Source organism: Falco cherrug, chromosome Z, assembly GCF_023634085.1.
Source record: "Falco cherrug isolate bFalChe1 chromosome Z, bFalChe1.pri, whole genome shotgun sequence".
Lineage (NCBI taxonomy): Eukaryota > Metazoa > Chordata > Aves > Falconiformes > Falconidae > Falco > Falco cherrug.
The window spans coordinates 43504758-43530823 of record NC_073720.1 but is presented as its reverse complement, the minus strand read 5'-3'; the positions used below and the strand labels follow the sequence as shown (position 1 = coordinate 43530823).

The following is a 26066-nucleotide window of genomic DNA, read 5'->3' as shown; positions in this document are numbered from 1 at the left end:
AAACACCTGCAGGTTTCAGGTGTGTTGTATGTCATGCTTTTCACATACTGCTATCTTATTTTGCTATTGCAGTATGCTATGACCTCATAATAATGCAGGCTTGTATGTTTCTCTAATATGTGTCTACAGTTTGACTATTTCTAATTGCTGCAAAATTTTGCTGAAGAGTTAATTAATTAATTGAATTATTCTTACTTTCTTTGGTTTGGTGCTTGAAGTGATTGTTGGTGCTAAGGAATTCCGAGTAGAATGTGCAGATGAAGTGATAAGCCTCTTGGAAAGTGGCAATGCAGCTCGTCACACAAGCACAACACAAATGAATGAGCACTCTAGTCGATCTCATGCTATTTTTACCATCAATATTTGTCAGAAACAGTCTGCAGAGTCTCAGAAAAATACTGATGCTACACAGGATTCATCTTGGAAATCAGTCCAGACGATTGCTTCAAAGTTTCATTTTGTGGATTTGGCAGGATCAGAGAGGGTGACAAAGACTGGAAATACTGGCGAACGCTTCAAAGAATCAGTTCAGATCAATAGTGGTCTCTTGGCCTTGGGAAATGTCATCAGTGCCCTTGGGGACCCCAAAAGGAAAAGTGTACATATTCCATACAGGGATGCCAAAATCACCCGTATTCTGAAAGACTCCCTCGGAGGAAATGCCAAGACTGTCATGATAACATGTATAAGTCCATCCTCATCAGACTTCGATGAATCTTTAAATTCCCTCAAATATGCCAACAGAGCCAAAAACATTAGAAATAAGCCAGTTGTTAATTACAACCCCAATCAAGACCGATTGATGAAATGGAACTTGAAATCAAATTGCTTCGAGAAGCTTTGCATAACCAGCAAGTCGGTAGTCAGTGTTCACATGACTTAAATCAAGAAAGAGCTCGTATCAGTTCACTTGAGGAGCAGCTCACCCGGCTTCAGGTTCAATGTGTCAGTTACAGAAATTGTGTAGATGAAGCTTTCCCATTTCTGGTTGATTTGAACAATGATGTTAGCTTAAAACAAAATCAGCGGGACAGGTTGCAGAGCTGGATTGCTATGGTACAGGAAGTAAGGAAGGAAGCTCTCAGCATGCAGGAAACTGACACAGGGACTGAGACCAGCCAAGAGCCACATCACATCACAGTTCTTCAGCTAAAGAGGGAACTAAAGAAATGCCAGGTATTTAATTATAAGTTGATTATTTAAATAACTACATGAGAGAGCAGTCTGCTAAACTTTGATTCAGTTTCGAAAAATGTAAAACTGTTACACTTACCTGTGCTTAATTTGACAATTTAAATTTAATACACAGTCTTGTATAATTATGTTTGTCTAATCTCTGGGATATAACTTTATTTTACTGGATGATTGAATAGACAGTCATCTTAATCATGGTAGAGGTAAATAATGTTATATTTTGGCTAGTCAGTTTCAAGACGATTCTATGAGGCTGAGCTGTTTTATTTGTTAGGTTTTTTAAAAAACTGTGCTAGTGTCCTAGGTCTTGCTGGGATGGAGTTAATTTTCTTCACAGAAACTCGTAGGGTGCTGTGTTTTAGATTTGTGACAAGTACAATGCTAATAACATGCTGATGTTTTAGGTCTTGCTGAATGTTGTTTACACATCATCAGGCCTTCTCTGTTTCTGCCTCTGCCCTCATATGAGTATACTGGGGGGTGCACAAAAGGTTGGAGGCACACACACACACACACACAACCAAGGAGATGACTTGAACTAACCAAGGAGTTATTTCATGCCATGTAACACCATGCTCAGCGATTAAATGAGAGAGGAGGAGGTTTAGGATAGTGAGCCATATTTTGTCTGGGAACTGGCTGGGTGTCAGTCAGCCTTTGGACGTGGTGAGTGCTTGCATCATTTATTTTGTTTTATTTTCTTTCCCTCTTCTTCCACTTCACCTTTACTTACTGAACAATTTCTATTTTGACCCACAAATTGTCTTGCTTTTACTCTTCCTTTGCTCTTCCCCCATCCCACTGGGGTTGAGGGAGGGTGTGGAAATGAGTGAGTGGCTGTATGTGCTTAGCAGTCGACTGTGGGTTACCCCACAACAGTCCTTTTTGGCACCCAACATTGTGGCTCAAGGCCTTTGAGATAATAAACATATTTGGTTAGAGTGTGCTAGATTAAACTAGCTGTTGCACCTTTTTAGTTAAGTTGTTATTTGAGTGGCTGTTGCAGATCATGATGCTGGCATAATATTTACTTTGCATGCTGATTTACATGTTTCCTCAAATATTCTAATAACAGATTCTTTCTAGCTGTACAACAGACTCCAAGAATTATTAATGACTGTTTTCAGACTTTGCTGTTTAGTGTGCTGTTTATTCACTTTGTTTTCCTTTGCTTGGGAGAGCTATGATAAAACCACTGGCCTTCAGCCTAATCTGGTATTTGAGTCTTAGATCACTGGTGTCCCAGTACTCCAAGAACCATCTTATGGACAAAACCAGCAGCTACATTTTTCCCCTTTTGTCCTCTAAGAGATATTTTGTGGGGGGAGGAAAGAATGGCACCTATCCCTTCCTCTCCTCCAGGAGAGATTTTTATAGCCTTGATGTAATGGCTTCTCAGTTCCTTCAGTATCCTTGTTTAATCAGACTGTTCATACTGGTGTGTATTGTGTTCCTCATTTTGATATTGTTCATAAGGTTAAACAACTAACTGGGGATGCCACACTGGAACATGCTCTAAAGCAGTTGATCCCTGGGGTGGCAGGGTGTGTGGGAGGAGCTGGGCAGGTGCGTAGGGTTGTTGTTGCCTCTGACAGCTGAGGATTTCACTGCTGAACAGGCTTGTAAACCCATCAAACTAATATACCATTTGAAGGAGGGGAGGTGAAACAGTGACTTCTAAAGCTGTGTTGGGACCTGGCCCATGCCCTCAAAGATGCAAGAGGGTCTCCTGATGTAAGAGCCTGCAAACAGGCACTGAGGAAGGCCCTTGCTCTGAGGCCACACGAGTGTGCACTAAACGAGAGACCGAACCCTTAACTGTAATAGTTACTCCTGTAGTCAAGAAGAAACATGGAAGCAGAGGTCAGCGCAGTAAGAGAAGAAATAGCTCCTCCTGAGAGGGGGAAAGAGGAAGAATCAGAAGAGGCAGCCTATTCTGCAGCAGGACAGTGGAGGAAAGAGAAATTCTAAGAGGCAGAAACTACCTGGTCCCTATCTATGATCAAGCTGCAAGATAGGCAGAAAGGTTTTGTCCCTCAGCAAGATGAGTGAATTGCTCCAGTGCTGGGAAAGTGGGGGCTAACAGTCTGGAGCTAGAAGGTAGGGAAGCACAGCAGCTGGGATCCATTGCTAGGAACCATGGGATTGACAGAGGGATCAGAAGAGAGGCGGCCACCCGCAGCCTCCAGGGGTGGCTCAGTTTATTGAACACAAAGAAAAGGTACCATCCTCTTAAGGAAAATACTATATCCCAGTGAGTCAAGTGGACTACCGCAGAGGAAGTATCCACCGTTAGAGGGAAATAGTGCTGGTGGAGGTGGTCTGCAGTGACATGGACAATGATTGGCTGTTCAAAGATCCAAATGACATACAGTGCACACAGTCTGTGTGGCAGAAGTCTGTACAGAGCACACCAATGTCATGCACCAGCCACCTAGCAATGATAGATTGGGTTGACATCAAGGCATCAACTTTGTACGCAGTGGTCTGACAGTTCCAGCTATTTAAAGAGAATCTTTATGCCCCCTCCCTGCTATGGGCCTGCGTCTCAGCTGTGGAAAGACTTCCACAAGGTCTCGCTACTCAAAGAGGATATGGATAATCTCGCTCCTTCCTTGCCTCTGTGCAGGCCAGCATCTGAGCTACCATAGGCTGGCTTTACTCTGCTCAAAGGAAAGGGAACCATGGGCACACACCAGGTGCCACCCTGTAGTTCTAGCTGCATGAGTCGAGGAGGATATGAGGAGGTGGGGTGGTGGATGGTGCACCCACCTTGGTCCTGGAAATCTGTGTACATGAATTGTAGAAAAAAGCACTGGTTAGAAAGGGTCCTTCCAGGAAGATTACTGCTCTGGTTGCTCTTGAGCAATTCCCAGATGATGTAGATGGGCTGAGGACCCCTCTTTTCTTTCTGATACAAATCCAATGGATTTATGTCCACGTGGGTTTGAACTGCGTGCCTTCTACCATGCTGGTCTGTAGTAGGATCACACCTGTGAATAGTCCTTGTAGCGTAGCCTTGGCAACAGAGTCATGGCCTCCTTTCATGGTGTAATGACTTCTGGTTTGCAGTTAGAGTCAGGTAATGAATGCTGTGGTTGGGAGTAGGAGGGCCTTCCTCCAGCCAAGTGGAGGAAAAGCAAAATTGTATTTCCTTTGGTTTTGGTGGACACCAGTGTACAGTGTATCCTAATGCCATCAGGATACAAGGGGACTGAACACATACACATCTGGATTTCTGGAGTGACAGGGGTATCCCAGCTGTTAGAAGCTGAGGTGAGCCTAACAGGAAACAAGTGACAGAATCATCCTATTGTCACCAGTCCAGAGGCCCCATATAACCTTGCCATTGACTCTCTCAAAAGAGAGTACCTCAGGGATCTGAAGAGGTACTATTTGGCCTTTTGATGTAGCCGCTGCCATTTCTGAGGCAATTAAACAGCTGTCTATCTTGCCTGGCCTCTTGGATGATCCTTCTGTTGTGGGGCTGCTGTGTGTTGAAGAACAGCAAGTACCAATTTCTACCATGATGGTGCACTGGCATCAATATCGTCCCAACTGAGACTCCCTTGTCTCCCTTATCCAAATCCAGGAGCTGATTTGTTGACTCAAGAGCCAAAGAGTGAACAGCAGGACTCACTTGCCCTTTAATAGTCCCATATGGCCAGCACAAAAGTCCAATAGCAGGTGGAGGTTTACAGTGGACTATCATGGCCTGAATGAAGTATGCCACCATTAAGTCTTTTCATATGGTGGGAAACCATCAGAGGTGGAAAACCGCTGTGTGGAGTCCCACATAATAAGTTGTAAAAACTGCTGAAGGGAAAGGTGAATTGAGTAGATATGCAGAAGTGAAAACCATCCAGCTGGCCATAGATATTGTGGAACAAGAAATGTGGACAGGATGGCACCCATACCACCACCTGAAACACCGTCCTGGGCCTTGAAAAGCAAGTTTTGGTGACATGACACGCCAGGAAGCACTGCATCAGACAACAGAAGTCAGTTCTGAAAAAAATATCATAAGCACCTGACCAAGAAATGTGGCAATGATTTGGTATATCATATTCCCTATCACATACCAGCCTCTGGAAAGACTGAATGATACAATGGACTGTTAAAAGACTATACTGAAGGCAGTGGGCACTGGGACATGTCAGCGGTGGGGTGCAAGTTTAACAGAAGCCACTTGGCTAATTAGTATCAGGAGGATTAGCTAACTGACCTGGACCTGCTCAAGCAAAACCCCTGTGTATTGTAGAGGGAGATAAGGTCCCCTGTAGCATGTTTAGAGAACTGGCTGGGAAAGACAGCATGGGTTGTTCCTCCCTTGGGAAACAGCAGACCTGTTTGTGGGACTGCTTTTTCTCACAGACCCTTGCTAAAAGCCAGGCAAGTGCAGCAGTGACCCAGCCTGAGCTTGTTTCAATGTCCAGTAACTCAACACGACATGCCTCTCCTGTCCTGGGTGACCACCATAACAGACAGAACCCAAGTCATGGACTAAATGGACTCAGTGAACATCTTGGGAACATTTTATGAATATTTTACAGAAATGGCCCATAGACTTAGGGAATGATATCTGTGTATAAGTCAAAGGACAAGAAGGGAGGGAGGGTTAATGAGGTTGTATTGGGTCCTGCCCTTGGGTCACAGCAGCCCCACACGGCGCTACAGGCTGGGGCAGAGCGGCTGGAAAGGGCCTGGTGGGAAAGGGCCTGGGGGTGCTGGTCCACAGCCGGCTGAGCGTGAGCCAGCAGTGTGCCCAGGTGGCCAAGGCGGCCAGCAGCACCCTGGCTGGTACCAGACACAGTGTGGCCAGCAGGGCCAGGGCAGTCCCCCTGTCCTGGGCACTGGTGAGGCCGCACCTCGAACGCTGTGTTCAGGTTTGGGCCCCTCGCTGCAAGAGGGACGCTGAGGTGCTGCAGCGTGGCCAGAGCGGGCAGCGAGGCTGGTGCAGGGTCTGGAGCACAAGTCTGACGGGGAGCAGCTGAGGGAACTGGGGAGGTTTAGCCTGGAGAGGAGGAGACTCAGCGGGGAACTTGTTCTCCTCTACAGCTGCCTGGAAGGAGGCTGTGGGCAGGTGGGGACAGGTCTCTTCTCCCAGATAACAAGCAACCAAACAAGACGAAACAGCCTCAAGTTGTGCCAGGGGAGGTTCAGATTGGATATTAGGAAAATTTATTCACCAAAAGGGTGGTGAAGCATTGGAACAGGCTGCCCAGGGAGGTGCTGGAATCACCATCCCTGGAGGTCTTTAAAAAATGCATAGATGCGGTGCTTAGGGACAGGGTTTAGTGGTGGGCTTGGCAGTCCTGGGTTAACGGTTGGACTTGATCTCAGAGGTCCTTTCCAACCTAAATGATTCTGTGATTCTGTGGATACTGTGGGACTTGAGCATTATATAAATGCTGTGGAATATAGTGTGGAAATTGTACTGGGTCTGGCTGGGATGGAGTTAATTTTCTTCACAGAAGCTTGTAGAGTGCTGTGTGTTAGATTTGTTACCAACACAATGATGATAACATGCAAATGTTTTAAGTCTTGCTGAACAGTGTTTGCACAGCATCAAGGCTATCTCTTTCTCACTCTGTCACCCCAGTGAACACACTGGGTGGTGCACCCGAGGGTGGGGAGGGCACAACCAGGCAGATGACCCAAACCAACCAAAGCTATATTCCACGCCATGTGATAAACTCGGCAATAAACTGAGTGAGAAGGGCTTAGGTACCTTAGCTGTTTCTTGCTCAGGAGCTGGCTGGGCATCAGTCTGCCCGTGGGAGGCAGTGAGTGATTGATTTTGCATTAATTGCCTTTGCATTACTTGTTTTCTTTCTTTCTTCTTCCACTTCACCTTCACTTTCTGAATTATTTCTATCCTGACCCACAAGTTTTCTTGCTTTTACTCTTTCTTTACTCTTCCCCTGTCCCACTGGCTTGGTGGGGGGGGGGGGGGTAGGGGGTGGGGAGAGGGCAGTGAGTAAGCAGCTGTGTGTGCTTAGCTGCCTACTGGGGTTAACCCACAACAACTACTTTCAGTTGTCCTGTAAACTTGTAAATTGCTTTTAATCTTGCAAAAAAATCAGTCTGTCAGGATTATAGATATAACTAAAATGCAAGTATTTTCACAGGTATCAGTGTAATTCCAGATAACCCATGGGCTAAGTTTTGCAACTTTCATCTTGTATTATCTAATGCTACGTAGGTAGTATGCTAGTCAATGTATAATACTATGAAGTTCCAAGTATCTCATCTATTATCATTAAGTAATTTCCTAACTTGTGTTACTTCAGCAATGTTTTACCCAGAACTCTTGCATTTCCTTTTCAATATCATGCCTTTAGGTAACATTGATTTTCTTCTGTAGCTTATTTTAAACCTCTGTTCCCCAGGTTCAAAACAGTATAAGAGCTGAGTTTAAAATTAAATTTCCCCAGGTAAGTATGCCATCCACAGCTAGGTGGAAACTGTTAGTGGGAGGCTAAAAAAGACGGTACAAACTTTAAAACAGAGCTTGTGTATGGACAGATTTAATAGCTACTAGGGGACCTGTTCTTGTTTGTACATACATATTTCTTTGATAACAGCTATGATTGCCTAGATAATGCTGTCTTACACAAAACAAAAATACTGGTGTAGTGGGTGAGCCATAGCTAACAGCCAGACTCCGAACAGGCCACTCATTCATGCCTCCATCAGCAGGACTTGGGGAGAGGAAACAGGAAGAATAGGAATCAGAAAGCTTGTGGGTTGAGATAAAGACAGGGATATTGATTACCAATATAAAAAGTCTTGATAGGGGAAGAATTATTTAATTTATTGCCAATTAAAAAAAATACTAATTATTTATATAGTGGGGAACAAAAAGACAAACACTAAAACACCACCTTTCCTCCCCAGCTATTTCTGGGCTTATCTTCACTTATTCACTCCATACTCCTCCCCCTCACTGATACAGGGACACAGTGGGTGGTTCATGGTCAGTACATAGCAGTTTCTCTCTGCTGCTCTTTCCTCCTTGCACCTTTATCCTGATTCAGCCTGGGCCCTGCGTGGGCAGCAGTTCTTTCAGGAATGTCCATCTCCAGCATGGGTCTTCCCTAGGCTGCAGTGTGGGTATCTGCTGTTCCACCACCAAGCACCTCCTCTTTCTCCTTTTTCTGGTGTTCCCTCTGTTTTCTCACTCTTTTGGTTCCCTTCTCTTCTGCCTGTCTGACATTTTGTGCCCCTTCTTAAATACATTATCACAGAGCCACCACCATCTTGTCTGAGGGGCTCAGCTGTTCTCCCTGCAGTGGGTCCATTGGAGTTGCCTGGAACCGGCTGTGTCCGGCCTGGGAAAACCCTGGTCTCTGCTCACAACAGTCACCCCCACCAAAACCTTGACACCTACACCCCATACAACTGAGCAAATATAGCCTGATTTTAGTTGTGTATGTTTAATATAATATGGACAATGTGCCACTTAGTTTCTGTCACTTCATCCTGCCCCTCTCTGTCACCATGCTAACACTGTGCAAGCTTCTTTTTTTCTGTAGCTGGCTCAGCTCTGCATAATGATACAGCAGCAGTGGAGGACAGGATACACTTGTCAACTACATTTAGTACAAACACTTGCGCTGGTACACAGACTTCGGAAAAAGTTCTGTTCTCTAAAGAGCCAGCAGGTTCTTGAGTGCATTCTTAAAATCTGTTAAGAGTTGTCTGGTCTTGGAAGAAAGATGTAGGTAAGCTAGTTGTAAGAAGTATCCAGTTTTAGAACAAAAAGGCATGATGCTTCCATACTTCATATCTGGCTTCTACAGGCTTTCTGGAAGAGAAACAACATTTGGAAGTCTCCTTCAATCAGTATTGGATTATTTATCCACTAGAACATCTGAAGAAGCATTCTTATGGTTTCTTTAATCTTTAGGTGGTTATTCAAGTTGCAGAATGAGGACAGCTGTCCTTATTCTTTCATTTGAGAAGTATGTTAATCTTATGGTTGATGCTGAGATCTTGTGGCTACATCTCACAGCACTCTAAAGAGAATAGTTGGATTTAGTCAATGAAGTAGCTTTGGTTATGGGTACATTATTCCTTTTGGAAGAAAGAAACTTGTCAGAAAAATATCAATGATGAAATGGAAGTGAAGAAATAACTGGTAACAACCACAGATAACCTCTTACACAATTTGCCATACATACCCCAAAACTTCACTGTTTGGTTTGGTTTTGGTTTGTTTTTTTGTTTCCCAACTGTAAGAATACTAATGTCCCCTTTTTCCCAGCTGAACTTTTCTTTTATTATTTAGCAGGCTCTAGTTATGGATGAAGAGGTATTTAGCCAGAAGGATCATGAACTGCAGATACTGCAGAATCGGATAAAGATATTACTACAGGAAAATGAAAAACAACTGGAATCTTTAAAGGGGGCTGAGGAAACACATAGATTACAGGTATTTCTGCTCTGGTACACATTGCATATATCTATATTGTACCATCCTTCCCCTGTATGAATGCATTTATTATTTCAGGACAGGTTTCTCAGGACTTTTTAGACATAACTACCTGTCAATCTTATGGGCATTTTGTCTGCATTAGAGCTGTATCCCTTAACAAGATCATCTGGTGGATGAAGCACAATAGCGTGATTCCTGAAGGCTCTATATCAGCCTAGCTGTGCCACAGCCTTCCTGTATAACATGAGGTGAACCATTCACCCTCTACATGCTTCCTGAAGGATAACACACACCCCTTTCTCCAGATGTGTATTATTGCTAAGTAGTTTCAGGAAATTAATGAATTAGAACTTGAAAGGTCTTTAAAGATTCTTTAGAATTTTAAAAAGACTATAAAGATCCTATAAAACGCTTTAATTGAGAAGTTGTATAGAAATTTATTTTGTTATAGCTTTATTAAGAATTAGATTAGTGTTCCCTTTTGACTTTATAAGACAGGATTTCATACTAATTTTCTGAGCATTTACTATTAGAGAAAACTGAGTGATGTAGTGGAAACACTGCTTGCCTCCTTCCTTCTCTAGATTTTGTGCTTGCTAATGAAATTATGATGGGTAGCAAGTCCATAACATTTCAAGATCCAGGAGACCATAAATGGAATAGTTAATATTGTTCTGGTGTTGCCTGTCACATGGATGATAGATAAATTATTATCTGACCTTTTAAAAAAGAAAAGCATAAGAATGGCTAGCTAGTACTCTTCTCCTTATTCTACTTTTTCTCCTTTTTCCTCTTCTTTGCTGATGGCTTGGGGAGAGTCAATGAATGAAAGGTAAGTGTACTAGTCTTCATCTTTTTCTTCCCTCTGTCACTTTCTTTCTTTTCTGTCACCTCTGGCTAGATTGTGGTGGTTTTTGTTTTTTTTTAACCTGTACACCATGGTGTCAACTTATTACACTGAAATAATGCTTATATAAATTTTGGAGGATCCAGGTAGAAGTAATGAACAGAAGTAGTCACAGTGTAGGGAAAAGATCATGATTATTTCAGTATCAGAGACACGAGAGAAGCTTGAGAGCTTTCAGGGACCATTTTGGTACTTAATCTACTAAATTGCCACTTTTATTTAAGAACATATAAAATAGGTAGAATAATGAAAAGCAAATGCTTCTGTCAAGTATTTTAAGTTGTATTCACAGGAATATGTAATTAAGTGATACATGATAGAATAAGAACTTTAAAAGCAGCAGGTACTAGATAGATATTAAGTGTTTATAGGCACATGTATTTATGTAACAGGTGCACTGTGGGGTTGTATGTACAAGGGTATCAGGGACAAAAGTCCTTGAAAGGGTTAAAAGCTTAAAGGTGGATCATTTGGCCGTAACTGCTTCCAAAACTGCAACAAATATGGGTATTAATATACAAATTCTATTTCCTGTGGCAAAGGAATATTATATATTGTATTCCAACAAAATGTCAATCTGCAAGATATTGTCTATATGTGTTTGGAAGGAATTTGCAGTCTAAGAAAACAAGATACAAAAAATTAATAAAAAGGTATGATTCAAAGTAGGAGAATGCAAAATATCTTTTATTGAAAATGTTTGGTTGACTATTCTTCAACTTTCCTGTTGTTACTAGGCCAGATTTTAAAGGTACTTTGAAAGGAATTGAAAGGAGTAGAGGGAGTTTAAAATGCATATAATCTTAGCCTTATGGATGAATCAGTGTTGGTAAGATAAGTAGTTTTGAATGATGTACAGACACTGCTGTAGGAGAGGAAGATAAGCAAGTTCTCCAAACTAGCACTACCAACGAAGTTGAGGCTGGGAAGAAGAAAAAGAAAGAGCCCGTACAAGGGATCCTGGGATCATGTGTGTGTTTATGTTTATTAATACAAATAATCTTTAAAGTGGAACCGCTGAAAGAGGAGGAACAAGCCTGTACACATGGTTAATTAATGAGACGCAGACCATGTATTTCATTTGAACATTTTTGTTGAATTCCCATTTAATTTCTTTATAAACACACATACAAAGCAAGCATAGGCTGTTAAGTATGTGATCTGCTTGTCACTATATAAGCTAATGCAACTTATCTGGGATAGGTCTTTCTGGACAAAAGTGTGTCTAAAATTTATTGGAGGTGAGGTGGGCTGGGATTTTAGATTGATGGTATGTTATGGAGTTTAAGTTTGTTGTAGGATTTGCCTGTGCACTGCAGAATTTAGGGTCAGTGAGTGATTTACAAGATGACCTTTGTAAAAGGGATTTAGAAATAGAGAATATAATACAGAGCTCATGATTGGTAACAGTTTTGCTTTGTTTTTTTTTTCTTCATGAGAATGAGAAAATGGTGGAACAGCAAATGCTTATTGATCAGCTAAAAGAAAAATTAGAGAAGTTTACAGACGTGAAAACTTTGGACTTCTCAAGCGGAGATGTGCCAGCTGTTACAGCATCTGCAAGGAGGCCATACAGTGTCCCACTCACAAACAGTCTGCTACACTCCCTTCATCCACCTTCAACGACAGAGACCCGAAAGGTAAAGTCTACCCAAATGTTACTTTTTTTTTCCTTTGACTTTGTAACGGTTATAGTTCAATAATTAGACTTGAAAATTTATGGTGGCTTTCTCAGGTGCTGTTTAACTTCCCATTAAAGACTCTGGAAAATTACTTTTTAATTTCTTGCAACATATGTCACAGTTGTCCAAAATATTCAGGCTTAAAATTATTACTTACAAATACTAAAGCTGCAGTCTTTTCTGATGTTTTCCTGGTGTTTTTTAGGGCTCAAATATGAAGCATTACTAAAAATAGTTTATTATTCTTACCAATATATCAAATACCTTGTATTTGAGTTGTTAACAGTGGCTTCTTTCACATTTGGAACAAGTGCTCTAACCTCTTACAAAACTTTTTGTTACAAAGGTATTCAGTTATTATAGAAAACCTCTTTAATTTAGCTTACAAGCTCAGGTGATGACAGACTTCTAAATTGAAATATTTTAAAAATGTTAGTAAAGAACTGCCAAATTATTGCAAGTGTTGTTACCCATCACTTTTTTGGTGTGCTTTTTGACAGGTGTATACCAGCCCCCCTGCCTTCTCCCTGGCCTGGGTAATGGCACAATTCCGTACTCGCAGCCAGATGATACTGAGCAACATAGAAGATCAGGATAAAGTCCTTCACTGCCACCTCTCTGATCAGAGCAATGAAGAGGAAGAAAAGAAAATCTCATTTAAGTAATTTTTTTTGTTATTCTTTATTCATTGTTACAGAGAAATCCTGCCATAATATGAGACCATTTGTGACGTTACATATGGTAAACTTATGGGATCAACTGGGCATATTACAAAATAGGTCTAATAAACATAGGGTTTTGATTTAATAGTGAATTCATAATCCTTGGTTTGGGGCCAGAATCTACCATGAAGGTGGGGATGGGTGGGGGTGGGGAGGTGGAGAGTAGATGGGAAAAAAGGTACAAGTGCTTACATGAATTTGGGATTCTTCCCTGTTAAGATCATTTACTTTGTATGAACCTTAAAGAAAAAAAAATCCCTGTGTGTTTGGAATGTTTTTTATTCCTCTTTAGGCATTCCATAAACCGAACATGGACACGAAAACAGGCTTCTCTGTGCTTTCTTCCTGACCTAAGCGACGTGAAGTGTCAAGTAGACAAGTCTGGTTTAACCAACAGATCTGTGCTACAGACTGACACAACCACAGGTAAAATGGAAGTCGTGACAGCAAATGTTATTACAGTATCAGAATATGCAAGAATGTCTTTAACATATGTAAATATTTTTCCCAGCAAAATATGTGTATTTGATACAAATACTCTTTTGGTTGTAATTGAACACAGGCTTTCAAGATTCTCTTCTTCTTCCCCTTTCTGAAAATAGTATCAGTGACCCTAATGTTTAAATAATACTTATTAGCCAGAAAGTACCTCACACACCAAAAAGCTGTTTAGATATAAATCTGTAGTACTGTTTCAATGAAAGAATGTAGATGCTATTACCTTATCAGAGATGCGCTGAAATGGTTTCAGGAATATTTTTCCTCCCACTTAAGGTCTTGAAATGCTAGTGTATACTATGCTTTCTTTTCTTGTTTAGGCACACGGAAGGGAAAAGGCTTGTTGTGCTATTCTCTCCTTTCGATTCTTTCAGTTCATATTGAAGAACTTCACTTATACTATGTTCCAGAACACTGTCTTTTGGACACAGAGTATATTCCAGATTTTTAATCTCCATATTGCTTTTTTTCTTTCAAGGTGAAGATATTGACAGCCTCCAGAAAAGTCATGTTTTTAACATGCGGAAGTTAAAGAATTCAGAGTTGAGGCTCACTGAAGCTGAGCAAAAAATAAGAAAACTTGCGCTTAATATCAAAATGAAAGAGGAACTTATTAAGGAATTAGTAAGAACAGGTAACTGGCTACTGTGGGAAAAATGAGAATGAAGAAGCTCAGAGAAAAAAGGAAACACAAAATTCCTGAACTCCTGCATGTCTTAGTTTTTATGTAATTATCTTATGCAATATTTTAGAACTTAAAGAATCCTAACTTTTGTTAATTACTTGCTATGACTGCACTGACAGCTGTAAATTTTTACTACAGCCTACTCTGCTATGATATACAGATGTATTTGTTAAATGTGTTTTGTGCTTTGCTGATCATCACTTTTATCCACCAAGAGTGTAATTTTTCATGTATGCTTAGTGCAACTGATCTCTTTGTGGGCATGTGTTTGTCACATAGTGTCTGGGATAGGAAAGAAGATACATCACTGTATCTTCTGTATATATGCAGTAAAAAAGGAGTCAGAAGTGGATGAGGGGAAAGGTCAGTGTTGATGTTAGCCTACATCCGTTACACCTCTGTCCTGGCATTATATATGTCTGCCAGAAACTAGCCTTATGATGACAGTGAAGATCTCTTTGTTCAACCCCTTCAATCACACTCTTCTGTTCTGCATACCTTCTCTTGAGGTTGTCTTTCGACTCCAAGAAGGATTCTGTGCCCTAAAAAATAGTACTTTGGGAAAGATTACCCAAACAGGGCAAGTCAAAGAGTAGAAACACAATCCAAAGTTGTGTAGTGATTGTTAAACTGAAAACTGAGTAATAAGAAAATGGCATATTCTTCTGGATAAAGCAGAATTTACGAAATACAGGAGAGCCATTTTGGCAAAAACTACAGTAGGCAGAAGAATTTCACTTTATTTGGCACTCACATGGCAATTTATTTGGTGACATCAGGTGACTTGTGAAGAATTCAGATTTAAGACTTCTTCCTTTATCTCTGTTTCAGAGTCAGAAAGGAACTGTATGTTCCCTTAGGGTTGGAAAATGTCTTAGAAATTACTAGTTTAGCCAGAATGAAATAAGTAATGATTCAACTACAGAATTAAGTACATTTCAACTGATTGTCCTGCTGTTTTAAAACTATTTGGATATGGTGTCTTCAAGGTATGGATGCCCAGTCCATAAGCAGGCAGTACTCTTTGAAGATAGCTAAACTGGAGCAAGAATCTGAGCAGGCCAAAATGGAACTAGCTGAAACACAAAAGCGGCTTCAGGAGCTGGAGAGTAAGGACCTGAGAGACATTCCTGAGAAAGCCAAGTTACAGAAAGAGTTCCGGAAGAAGATGGATGCAGCTAAATTGAAAGTGCAGGTATTTCTGATCTGACCATTAAGATTTGGAAATCTCTGTCTCACTTTTGAACCTTAACATTCTGCTTGTAAAACTCTCACCAGTTTTAGACTGGTAGCTGGTTGGACTGAAGTAGCTAATGAGAAGCTTAATACTATTATACTCAGAATGCTATTTAACATACATGTGGTTAGATACACACAGTATTTTCTTGGTAGAGAAGAAACCAAGAAGTATGAAAAGAGAAGCTCCTACACCATTGTACGTGGTACCATGAAAGAACCTACACAAGGAGACTATTACAAGTGTATTATTTCCCATGCCATAAATAAAATTGAAGTTTTATGAAATTGCTATATAAATTCCAGCTCTAAGCAAATCACTGTGATAGTTTGCAAGACCAGGCTTGCACGAATACAGTCGTATTTGTTTGGCACTGACCTTTTACTGTTAAGTTCTGCTGTGCCTAATTTTACATTTTGTATAGGGTCAGCTTCAGTGCTCTGTGCCTCTTGGTCCTAGGATGGGTCAGACAAACCCCATACAGAAAGAGGTAGTTGTCTTATTGACTGGAGCTCAGGACTAGCATTCTGGCACCATTATGTCTCTGCACATTTCCCAGAGCTGTGATTTCTGTTAAATTTTCCTACTTTAATTGTATTGCTAGGCACGAACTGTTTCTTTACCTTCTCATGTTGCTTGAGATTAATTCTGCCTGTGCCAGCTTTACCAGATAGCTCAGAAACCACAGAAATAAAAAGTGATTGTTTGGGCAGAAGTTAGTAAGTCTTGCTGATTCAAAGAACTCAGTGAAATAAAGAATAAAGTTCAGTCATATTTTAGTTGTAGTTTTCCTGCTGTTAAGCTGAAATTTGCCATGAACGTTCAGGCCTTACAGAAAAAGCAGGAAGACACCAAGAATCTGGCTTCATTATCCAACCAAAGCGAGAGACAAGCAACAGAACTTGAGCAGAATGTGGCTCAGATGAAGCGTCAGCAGACCCAGCTACAGAAAAGACTGTGTGAGGAGAGCGAAAAGAAGCAGCAACTAGAAATAGAGATTCAGCGGGACCAGCAACAAATTAAAGTAGGATTCTTCCTGTTTCTTTATGACAAAGAATGAGATGCAACAATTTTGCTTCTGCTTCCCCGAACACGATAAACTATACTGCCAGGCTTTCCATAGTTTTAAGTAATGACTTTCTTGACAAACACATTGAAGTAATTGTCTGCAAGCATTTTCACAGAAATCTTCAGTTTGCCTTTCTCATTTCTTTTCAATTTCATTACATGATATCTAGCTCTGAATTGCATTTTTACATGTAAATTTAGACTCAGTATTTCGGATTATATACTTGTGTGGACTCTTGACATTAAGTACATTTTAAAAACTGACTGAGGCAGGAAAAATTAGGCTTTTTGTTTGTTTATAGGAACTTCAACTAAAGATGGAGCAACAACAGAAAATACTTAAACTTAAGGATAAAGAGATTGCTGCATTTAAAAAGAAAAATAACTCAGTTGGAACTTCACAGAAGCTGCAGGTAGCTAATTATTCCAAATCTGTATGGACCCTGAAAAAAAATAATAAATTCTGTCTTTACCCCTAGTCATCTTTGTAAAGTGTTTGGAAGAAAAGTATTCCATCATAGTTTTGGGGGTTATTTTTGCTGTAGCAAAAAATTGGGAGTATAGTCTAGCAGCTCTTATATTCTTCTTGAATGAGGGAAAGGAGAGGCTGTAATGCCTTTTCTTCCGATGATTTGTCAAAGATGCTGGTTCAGAGACCTGAGAATTCAACAGCTTTGGTTGTCTGGTAGGTTTGAGGGTGATCCTGATGAGCTCTGTTATAAACATTGTGTGGTTTGTTTGGTTTTTTTTATGGTTTTGGTTTTTCCGAAGAGGTTTAGAAAAGTAAGTGTCCTATGCAGCAGTATCACCTGCATTATTTCAGGTGGTGACATTGGAACATAAGAGTTTCATGAGTTACCTGAAGTCTTAAAAGCTGAAAATAAACTTTAAAAGTTAAGTAAAGGCAAGTTTTTAGCCTTACCAGGAATATAACAACTGATAAATGGTGGTGGCTTCAGAATAAACTTACAATGGACTGTGTTAGCAGGATCAGAGCTCTCATTTACTGTCTTTCTTCCAACATCATAATTTCTTGTCACTTGATGTTTTTTCACAAAGAGCTGGTCTTGAGCAACTATAATGTAATGAAGATGGGCTAACTGCATTCTTGTGGTACCTTCCAAACCTAGTTGCTGTGACTATATTGAAGACATCTATTTATATAACTGTTCTTAGAAAAAGAATACATTTCATTAAAGGCATCTGATATAAATTTGTTTGTACAAGATGTAGCAATGTAACATTGCCAGGCCTTTTTTTAACTCTGTCCAATTTCTGTATTATTCTGAGTCAAAATTCTGTTGCAGAATTAATGTTAACATTAGAAATATTGGTTTATTCCACAATTTCATTGGTTATTCTAAAAAAGGAAAAATATAATCATAAAATTCTTATCCAGAAAGTCCTGATTAATGCTTTCTGTATCTCTGTTGAAACTTCAGAAATTAGAAGAGCAAAAGAAGTGGCTGGATGAAGAAATGGAAAGAATTCTCCAACAGTACCAACAGTTAGCAGAACTAGAAGAAGATTTAAAGAAAAGAGAAGCCATTGTAGCCAAAAAAGAAGCATTGCTGCAAGAGAAAAGCCACCTGGAAATCAAGAAACTGCGATCTAGCCAGGTGAGTTAAGAAAAAACATGAAACTCGCCACAGCTACAGTGTTGACTGAAAGACTGGTGGGGGGAAGGCAGACAGATAGCAGAAGCTGAAGCCATGTGACTTGTGTCTCTACCACTGCCATGAAGTTATTGTGTGGCTTGAGCAAATAAACATTTAAAATGTGAATAACACAGAATAATATTTTTTATTCACTTTTTCTCCCCCAAATTCCAACAACAAAAGAAAACAAAAAAATCTGAACTATGGAGTTCTGTTATCACAGAGATTTAAAGAATGTGATATCTAAAAATTACTCGGTCCTTTTGCAAACCAGAGAACATGCAGGGAAACATTTTGCATTATTTATTTTTCAGTAGCAAAAGTGAATAAAAATTGAAGTATCATTGTCACCTACAATGACTAGCCCCTTTAATTTTTAGTATGTAGAAAACTGCACTTTGACTGTTTTTGTCTTCTTTCACCTTTTGAGTAAATAGTATATTTTATGGTAGCTGTCTACTCAAAATAAATGGGGTCCCATCGCAAGAAGCAGGCAAGTCTTTCACTGCAGAATGTGATGGTTTCACCTACATTTTTCTTACTGGAAGGAGTATCTCAGTTTTATAGTATCTCAAGTTTTATATCTATGATTGCTGTGGTTTTTTTCAGGCTTTAAACAAACATAGTATGAAATTGTCTAGTCGCTTAAGTATGCTGGATCAGGAACTGTGTGATAAAAGTATGCAGCTTCAGGGCAGTACCACTGAAGATAAGACAGACATTCTGGAAAAAATTCGGGTTCTCCAGACAGAAAGGGATCAGCTGCTCAGAAGAAGAAATAGTGTGGATGAGAAACTGAAAGATGGTAAATTGTTGTCAACTGAAGTAAGTAAGCACCTCTGAAACAAATACAGGTTTTAGGTAGTGTTGTATAATAAAGCATTCCAATCAGAACCTAAAATGTCTCCAATTATTAGACTAAGCTAACACAAAAGAACTGAGGTTGGGTACTTTTGTAAATAGCAATGTTAAAATACTGCTGTAATGGCACTACTTACATACCAGTGAACAAAGTTTCTGTACAGAGGGACTTAATTCAGCTAATGCCTTGACAAACTCCACTGAGCTAAGGTTCATATAACCAGAAATAAGGGAACTAGAAGTTCTTCAGTTTATCACAGGCAGATATTTTAATGTCAGGACATAGAACAAGGCAATGTACTTGCACAGTGATTTTTTTCATAGAATTTTGTGAAAAAGCAAACCTCATCTGAAGTCCTCTGTATTTTTACAGCAAAAATAAGTCACGTTACCCAGATGGTCCACACTTAAGTTGATCAGTATAATTATGTTGAAGATATGATACACTCGTATAAAATGCACAGATTATTTTTAGGTCTTCAGCAGCAGTATGGGCATATGGCTGAGGTGATAATGTGCCAGAAAGAACCCTACTTATCTCACTCCTCAAAATCTTTTGCAATGCTTTAGGCCATGCATTTCTGCCACTTCTTTACACAAGTTATGTTCACCAAACTCCTTACCAACCTGATTCATTCATTAATCCAACAGAAAACAAGCACAATCAAGGAAATAATACTAGAAGGCAAACTGTGGGGAGGATGAGGGAAGAATAAAAAGGGAAACATTACTTCTGTTTTTGTGATGAACCATTTGATTGACCACTGTTTCATGATAGGGGTACTATGTCTGAAAAAGACAAGTGTTCTAGATTTGTACCCTACCACTTATCTTCCCCACTCTGTTCTCTGTAATACTACTAGTTTGTCTTGCCCCTTAGTTTCACACTTGAGAATGAAGTTAAAAATGTCTTATGTATAGAAAGATCAATTCTACAGCTTTTTTTTAAAGATCTCACCCATGTATTTCTCTTCAGGAAGAACATGTCCTTTTCCAGCTGGAAGAAGGAATTGAAGCCCTGGAGGCTGCTATTGATTACAAGAATGAAAGTATTCAGAATCGTCAGCACTTGCTCAGGTCATCTTCTCAGATCATTTCACAGAGTGAGAATAATGTAATAGGAAAACTAGTTTCCCTATCTGCTGCTGAGCTCAGAGCTATCATCTTCAAATATTTCAACAAGGTTTGTTTTAGCTAATGAGTAAGATTATATCCTATTCTCTGTTACTGTCTAGATAATGAAATGAATTCAAGAAATAAAAATAAATTTAACATGCTTTTGGTGAAAAATCTCTGCAGGTTACATAGATCTGCTATTAATACAGATATTTTTAATTTTTATATTAACCTAAACAGGACAGTTGTGTGTTAACTTTGTATATCTTGTTTGGGGGTTATTAGCTTAAAAGGTGCTGCAAACCAGGACATTTTCTTGCTCCTTTCCAGTGCTGTATTGCTAATTTTGGAGCAGCAACATATGTAAGTAGTGGTGTTATACTGAAATTCCTCCCAACTGCAGGCTTCATAAAGCTCAGGCTAGTATTCCTATTTTTTTCCTAAATGCAGTATAAACAATTTTTGCAAACACTGCCTACAGTGTGTACAGCCACATAATGAAGAATCATACTGACATCTGGAAACATCAAAATTAGAATATGGTGTGTCTTGGGTGAACCTTGGGTGATTTGTTAACAAGGTATCTGTGGCAGTTAAGTTGGAAGTTTTCCAGAAGCAGGAAAACTCTATTGTTTCAGTGTTAAAGGAGAAATTTACACAGAGGTGGGTACCACTAGGCGTGCTTTAATCACAACACAGAGCTGGGCCACCACCCCAGCGAGTGGCAGAGAGCAAAGGGAGGCAGCGCAGCTTATATACACTTATCAAATCATTAGTTAATGTCCAAAGTTTTTAGAAGTTTCCTTTAGTCTTGTCAGTTCTGCGAATCCATCACCTGACCCTGTCCCAGCTGATTAATCTGTTTGGTTCCAGTCTCTGCCTTGGTTCCAAGGTCCTCCTTGGATCATGACCTTCTTTCTGCCTGCTTTAACTCACACAATCCTTCAAGTACACTTGGTCTTTGAACAAGCAATTCCTATTCACATATGCTGATTTTTTCTAGAAACACCTGCATTTGTGAGAGCACCTGTGTATGCGGTTGCTCATCTATTGTTTCTCTGTTCTCTATTCAAGTGATTAACTTGACTAAGTTTTAAACCAGCCTTGGATGAGGGCTGTACAAGGGACGAGGCCTGGTTCTGCCATTTAGCAGCTTCAGCACTTTAAATTTCTTAATTCAAACTACATTTTCTTTAACAGCAGTTTAAATTCTGCACAGGGTACTTAAAAACATTCACCAGTCCATTGGCTAAAATGTACAGAGCTCATTTCTAAAGTGTGAACTTGCAGCAGTGGGCAGGTGTGTTTCCAATATAAGCTTATGGCTTGTGGAGACTATTGCTTTTGTATGCTTTAATCTATTAAGCAGAAGGGTAAAAGTTTTTATTAAAATGGTTTGATAAATTAAATTAAGTGTATTTCTTTCTTAGATTGTTCGCCTACGTGAGTCTGAATGTAAATTACAACTGCAGATTGAAGAACAGCAAATGAAGGTCATAGACCAGGAAAATGTAATACGTGAATTAGAGTCTGCACTTGAACATGTCAGGTTGCAGTGTGACAGGCAGCTGACCTTACAACACAAAGAGCATGAGAAAAAACTACAGTTAATACTGCATCATTTGAAAGGTATTTGCTTCTTGAGGGCGATTGTACAGCAAATATTATCTTCAGTCACTACTGAGAAATGCTACAGTCCAACTGAAAAAAAAAGAACAGGGTTCAAAGATACGTTCTGGTTGTCACTAATTCTGATGTGTAGGATGCTGAGGAGGGAAATTATTTTTTAAAGCAGTATCACAATTGTTGTATTTTCATATTGAATTTTCTGATATTGGAAACTTGAAGGATACTGGTCCTGCTGATCTTGATCTTCTAAATACTTCTATTAAAACTGACAAGCAAGGTTGACATGGCCTTTTTGATCCTGTGTCATACTAGTTAAAATATACACATTGCAAGCAGTGTCAGCAAGATATGAGACATATTCTGTCTAGTTGGGCATCTTGATTTTTGGCATAGAGATATTTGGTTCTTAAACCAGTTTTCTTGTCCTAGAACAAGATAGTGAAGGTATTGCAGAAACCTTGAAAAGGTATGAAGTGAAAGTCCAGCAACTGGAAAAAGACTTATTTTTCTATAAGAAAATAAGCAGAGAGCTGAAGAAGAAATTGAAGAGCCTCTTTGGAGAATCATCTCATCAATCATTGGCATCCACTAAATGTAAGTATATTATCTTAAAATATTTATGCAATTGTCAATAGACTATTTGAAGGTGGTAAACACACAGAAGCCATAAAAGTCATATTTTTACTGAACTAACTAGTCTTCAGGAATATATTACACCTCTCCTCCAGTTTCAAAGGAGAGACAACATTGGTTTATAGCTGTAGCAGTTGTGTACTAGTGGTTCAAGTTCTTGTCTCTGGATTCTAACATAATTTCACCATCTACATCTGCAAACCATTGTATTAAAGAAAAAGGAATTTCAATATATGAAAGGGTCTGAATGACATTGTAACTAACCGCTTTGTCATATGCCATGCTTTTAGATAGGCTGCTCCTAGTACTTGATTTCATAAAAGTTACTTACTAGGAGATCCTCGGTGAATAATTCCATACTCTCAGTTACTAACTTACTTTAGTTGGTTACTTTCTAAGGCTAAAAGACAGGATTTACACACTTGTAAGACAAAAGAGAGCTTTCTAACGTGATTCTGTGCTTTAACATAAACAACAAAAAAACCAAAAATACAACAAAAAGCAAACCAACAACCATTTGCTATTGTAAGTTTTTAATTTTTCTGTCCTTCTTGCCAGAATCCAAACCTACAATAGAGCCGTTCAGGTGGAGGAGAAAATAAGGTTCTATTTCTGTCACTAGTTTGGTTGTCTCACACCTCTTGATGCCACTGCCAATCCCTCACATGCATAATACAGCCTTCTTGGCCCTGTGTTTCTTCCTAAGTCTCGGCATGACTGGTTCTTCCTCCCAGTGGATGCTTCTGTTTCTTTCCACTCGGGCAGTGCCATGTCTTCCTAATACATAGACGCTGATCACAGACCTGCTGCTCTCAGAGTGCATTAAGGCACAGCCCTTGCCCTCTAGGCAGGATAGTGAGCCAACACATTCATTACTATAAAGCACACTGTCAAACAGTGAACGTGAATATTCTAGAGGTTGGATTATAAATAAGCGTGGGAAAGACTATGTCTAGTATACAAAGCATGGAGTTCAGGACGTATATCAATGATGGGAAACACCCATCCTAGCCAAATTGTAGCAAGGAGCAGAAAGGAGAAGATCCGTGTGAGTTTCCAACTTTTTCAAAAGTTTCGAAGTTTTTGTAAGAAATACACTGTATTTAATTATTTTTCTTCTGAATACATTCTGAGGCATGCTGCAATACAATGTAATAAAAACACTTTATAATTTGTTGCTGAGCTTTAAAAATAATAAAAGCCCTGTGTGCACATTACAGTCAAATTTACAGAATGTGTTTTGTGTATTGTGCTAGCGTGACTGCTGACTGTTTTTCAATATATGAATAATTTCATTTTTGGCTGTCATGGTTCAGTTGTTTAAGAGTGCCTAGGAGGAAACATTTCAAGGTAGAATGGTGAGACTTGTATTACCAGGACGTTGTCAGAGGAAAGTAACAGCTAATACCTCTGATGGTTTTGAGGATGACAAACTTCTTAACAGAAAGGATAAAATATGACGTGCTGATAGTTTTTTACCACATTCACAGTACAAGTTACTGATGCAGTAAAACTGTATTGACTAATATTTCTTGATGGCAGGCACTTGGAAGAGTTGTAACTTGTAGCTATTTATCTCCTGATAAATTTCATTTTAGGTAACAGTGCTGGTGACAAGGCATCTGGTCAAGATGAAGCAGAAGCTGCTTCTGAAGAATTCAAGTCAACACTTAACCCTGAAACTACTAGTCGACCAGGAAAAATGAAAGAAACTGACAGAACAAATACTTTAAGAACACAGCAGAATTCATACAAGATTGGAGAGGATGTTTCAGAATCAGAGTGCAACAAAGAATGTTTGTTGAGCACCAGTGATGACAAAGCAGGGGCAGATGAAACTCAGCCTTCAAAATCTTATCCTCAGCTACCTTCTGTCGTCCAGAGAAGAGAGACCATAACACAGTTTCAAGGAGTAACTCCCATAAAATTGTCTCGCCGAGAGCTACGTCATATTCCTCCCTCTGAATTGTCTTTGAGATGCTCAAGCCTTGGAGCTGGTGTCAGTTTTATTGCTCCAGATTCCATTGAAATGGACAAAATATCTAGTGTTGGTAAGACATAGTTACTCTTCATTGCATTTTTAGTAGCCTTTGCTAATGAAGCCACTGTATTAGACTTCTTTGTTCACTTAACAATGGATAAATGATTAAGTGTTTTTTAGCTCTCATTGCTCACTATCTGAGATGGATGTTAATTAACACAGTATCTAAGAACTTTCATTCGGAGGCCTTTTAACATTGAAGAAATTATTTCTATTGGTTTGGGTTTTTTGCATAAACTTCAACAAATATGTAAGTTTTTCAAAAACTGCAGTGTGAGGTGCACTGTACTTGCATAACTTTGGTTTCCTAAAACAATATTGTACTTCACTTTCTTGAGTCAGAAAGAGTAGCAAACTATTTAATTTATTTTGATATATAGCTAGAAAATTTAGTTGTCAGACTGTCATATAGTATTGATAATGCCTGGCTCCTGTATGCTTTTTACTAAAAGCATATTATATGAGCCATGGTGTTTGAGATCAAAATCAGTACATAAAGATAAATTTGTTCCTGAAAAGGAACACAGAAGTACTTACTTTTTTTCTTCTTTACGGCTTGCTTATGAAATTAAGAGAATTGCTTATTTCCCTTTCTGGTTTTGTCTGTTGGACATTTAAAGAATTGCTGTTGGCAACTCAAAGTGTGGTATTTCTTTCTGTACTACTAAAATGGAAAAAAACCCCAAAGGATGAAATCCAGCATCCTCAAAATAAGCCAGATAAACCAATATATTATTTTATTTGTACTGGTCATGTCCTTTCACAGACAAATTATTCTTCTGGATTTGTTATCTGCTTCAGAGCAAGGACTACACATGTCCTTCGGTTTACTGCTATACTGTTGTTAGTAATGGGTTTGGGATGAAAAGTGAATCTGTTTTGTAAGAGGACAGTGGTCATGGAGAAGCAATGCTAAACAGCTGCACAAACTTGCAGGCAGGGACCAGAATGTCCACATTCAAATAAGATTAACATGAAAATTAGATCAAATATCTATACAAAAAGTGGCAGCACTGATTGTAGGGTTAGTTTTATTTTAGTGGTGGACTTCAGCCCGTCATGTTTGAAAATGTCATAGACTGTTAGATGTACTTAGGAGCTTCTGCTTTCTGCTGTTGTCTAGGCAAGGTCTTGTGTACAACGTGTGTGGCTGTAGGTACAGAAGAACTACATTTTTTGATGCTGCAAGCACAGTTCAAATCTGTCCACATTATAAAGATGCTGTTACAGCATGATAAATGGACCTATTATCTTGTGGTATGTTTTAAAATTTTCTGGGTAGACTGCAAAATATTCCATTCTAATCAGATAGATAAACCATTTAACATGTCAAATGATTGTATCTTTTACAATTGTACCTAATTATTACCTATCGTTCAGCTGAATTCTGAGGTGAGGACTGGGGTTCATCTTGATTGTTTTTAGATTGGGCTTGATTGTTTTTACTGTCATGAAGTACTGAGCCTTAACTACTGTTGTTTAATACTACTGTATGTATCATTCACTTAGTGTTTGTAGTAAAAAAACAATAAACAGAAACAAGTAAATATGGTTTCAAATGTGTACTTGTTTACTACATCTTCGTGTAAAGTGAAGGAATTGTTGAACACCTTTCTTCCCAAGAAAATGCATTATCATACACCTCATACTATATAAATAAACATGAATTCCTTCTCTTTTGGTATTTTCAGAAAT

The 26066-nt window shown here is 39.2% G+C and overlaps 1 protein-coding gene across 1 annotated transcript in view; it reads left to right on the top strand.

Moving 5' to 3' along the window:
* KIF27 (kinesin family member 27) overlaps positions 1-25917 on the top strand; it is a 32099-nt gene extending 6182 nt beyond the window's left edge. Inside the window, 16 exon segments of the mRNA XM_005441386.4 lie at positions 219-797; positions 800-1176; positions 9488-9631; positions 11981-12181; positions 12724-12884; positions 13238-13371; positions 13922-14077; positions 15118-15323; positions 16192-16389; positions 16736-16846; positions 17876-18052; positions 18701-18916; positions 19929-20135; positions 21499-21697; positions 22127-22291; positions 23929-25917. Coding sequence (XP_005441443.2) covers positions 219-797; positions 800-1176; positions 9488-9631; positions 11981-12181; positions 12724-12884; positions 13238-13371; positions 13922-14077; positions 15118-15323; positions 16192-16389; positions 16736-16846; positions 17876-18052; positions 18701-18916; positions 19929-20135; positions 21499-21697; positions 22127-22291; positions 23929-24392 — 3695 coding nt within the window. The 3' untranslated portion in view covers positions 24393-25917.
* The last annotated feature ends 149 nt before the right edge of the window (positions 25918-26066 follow it).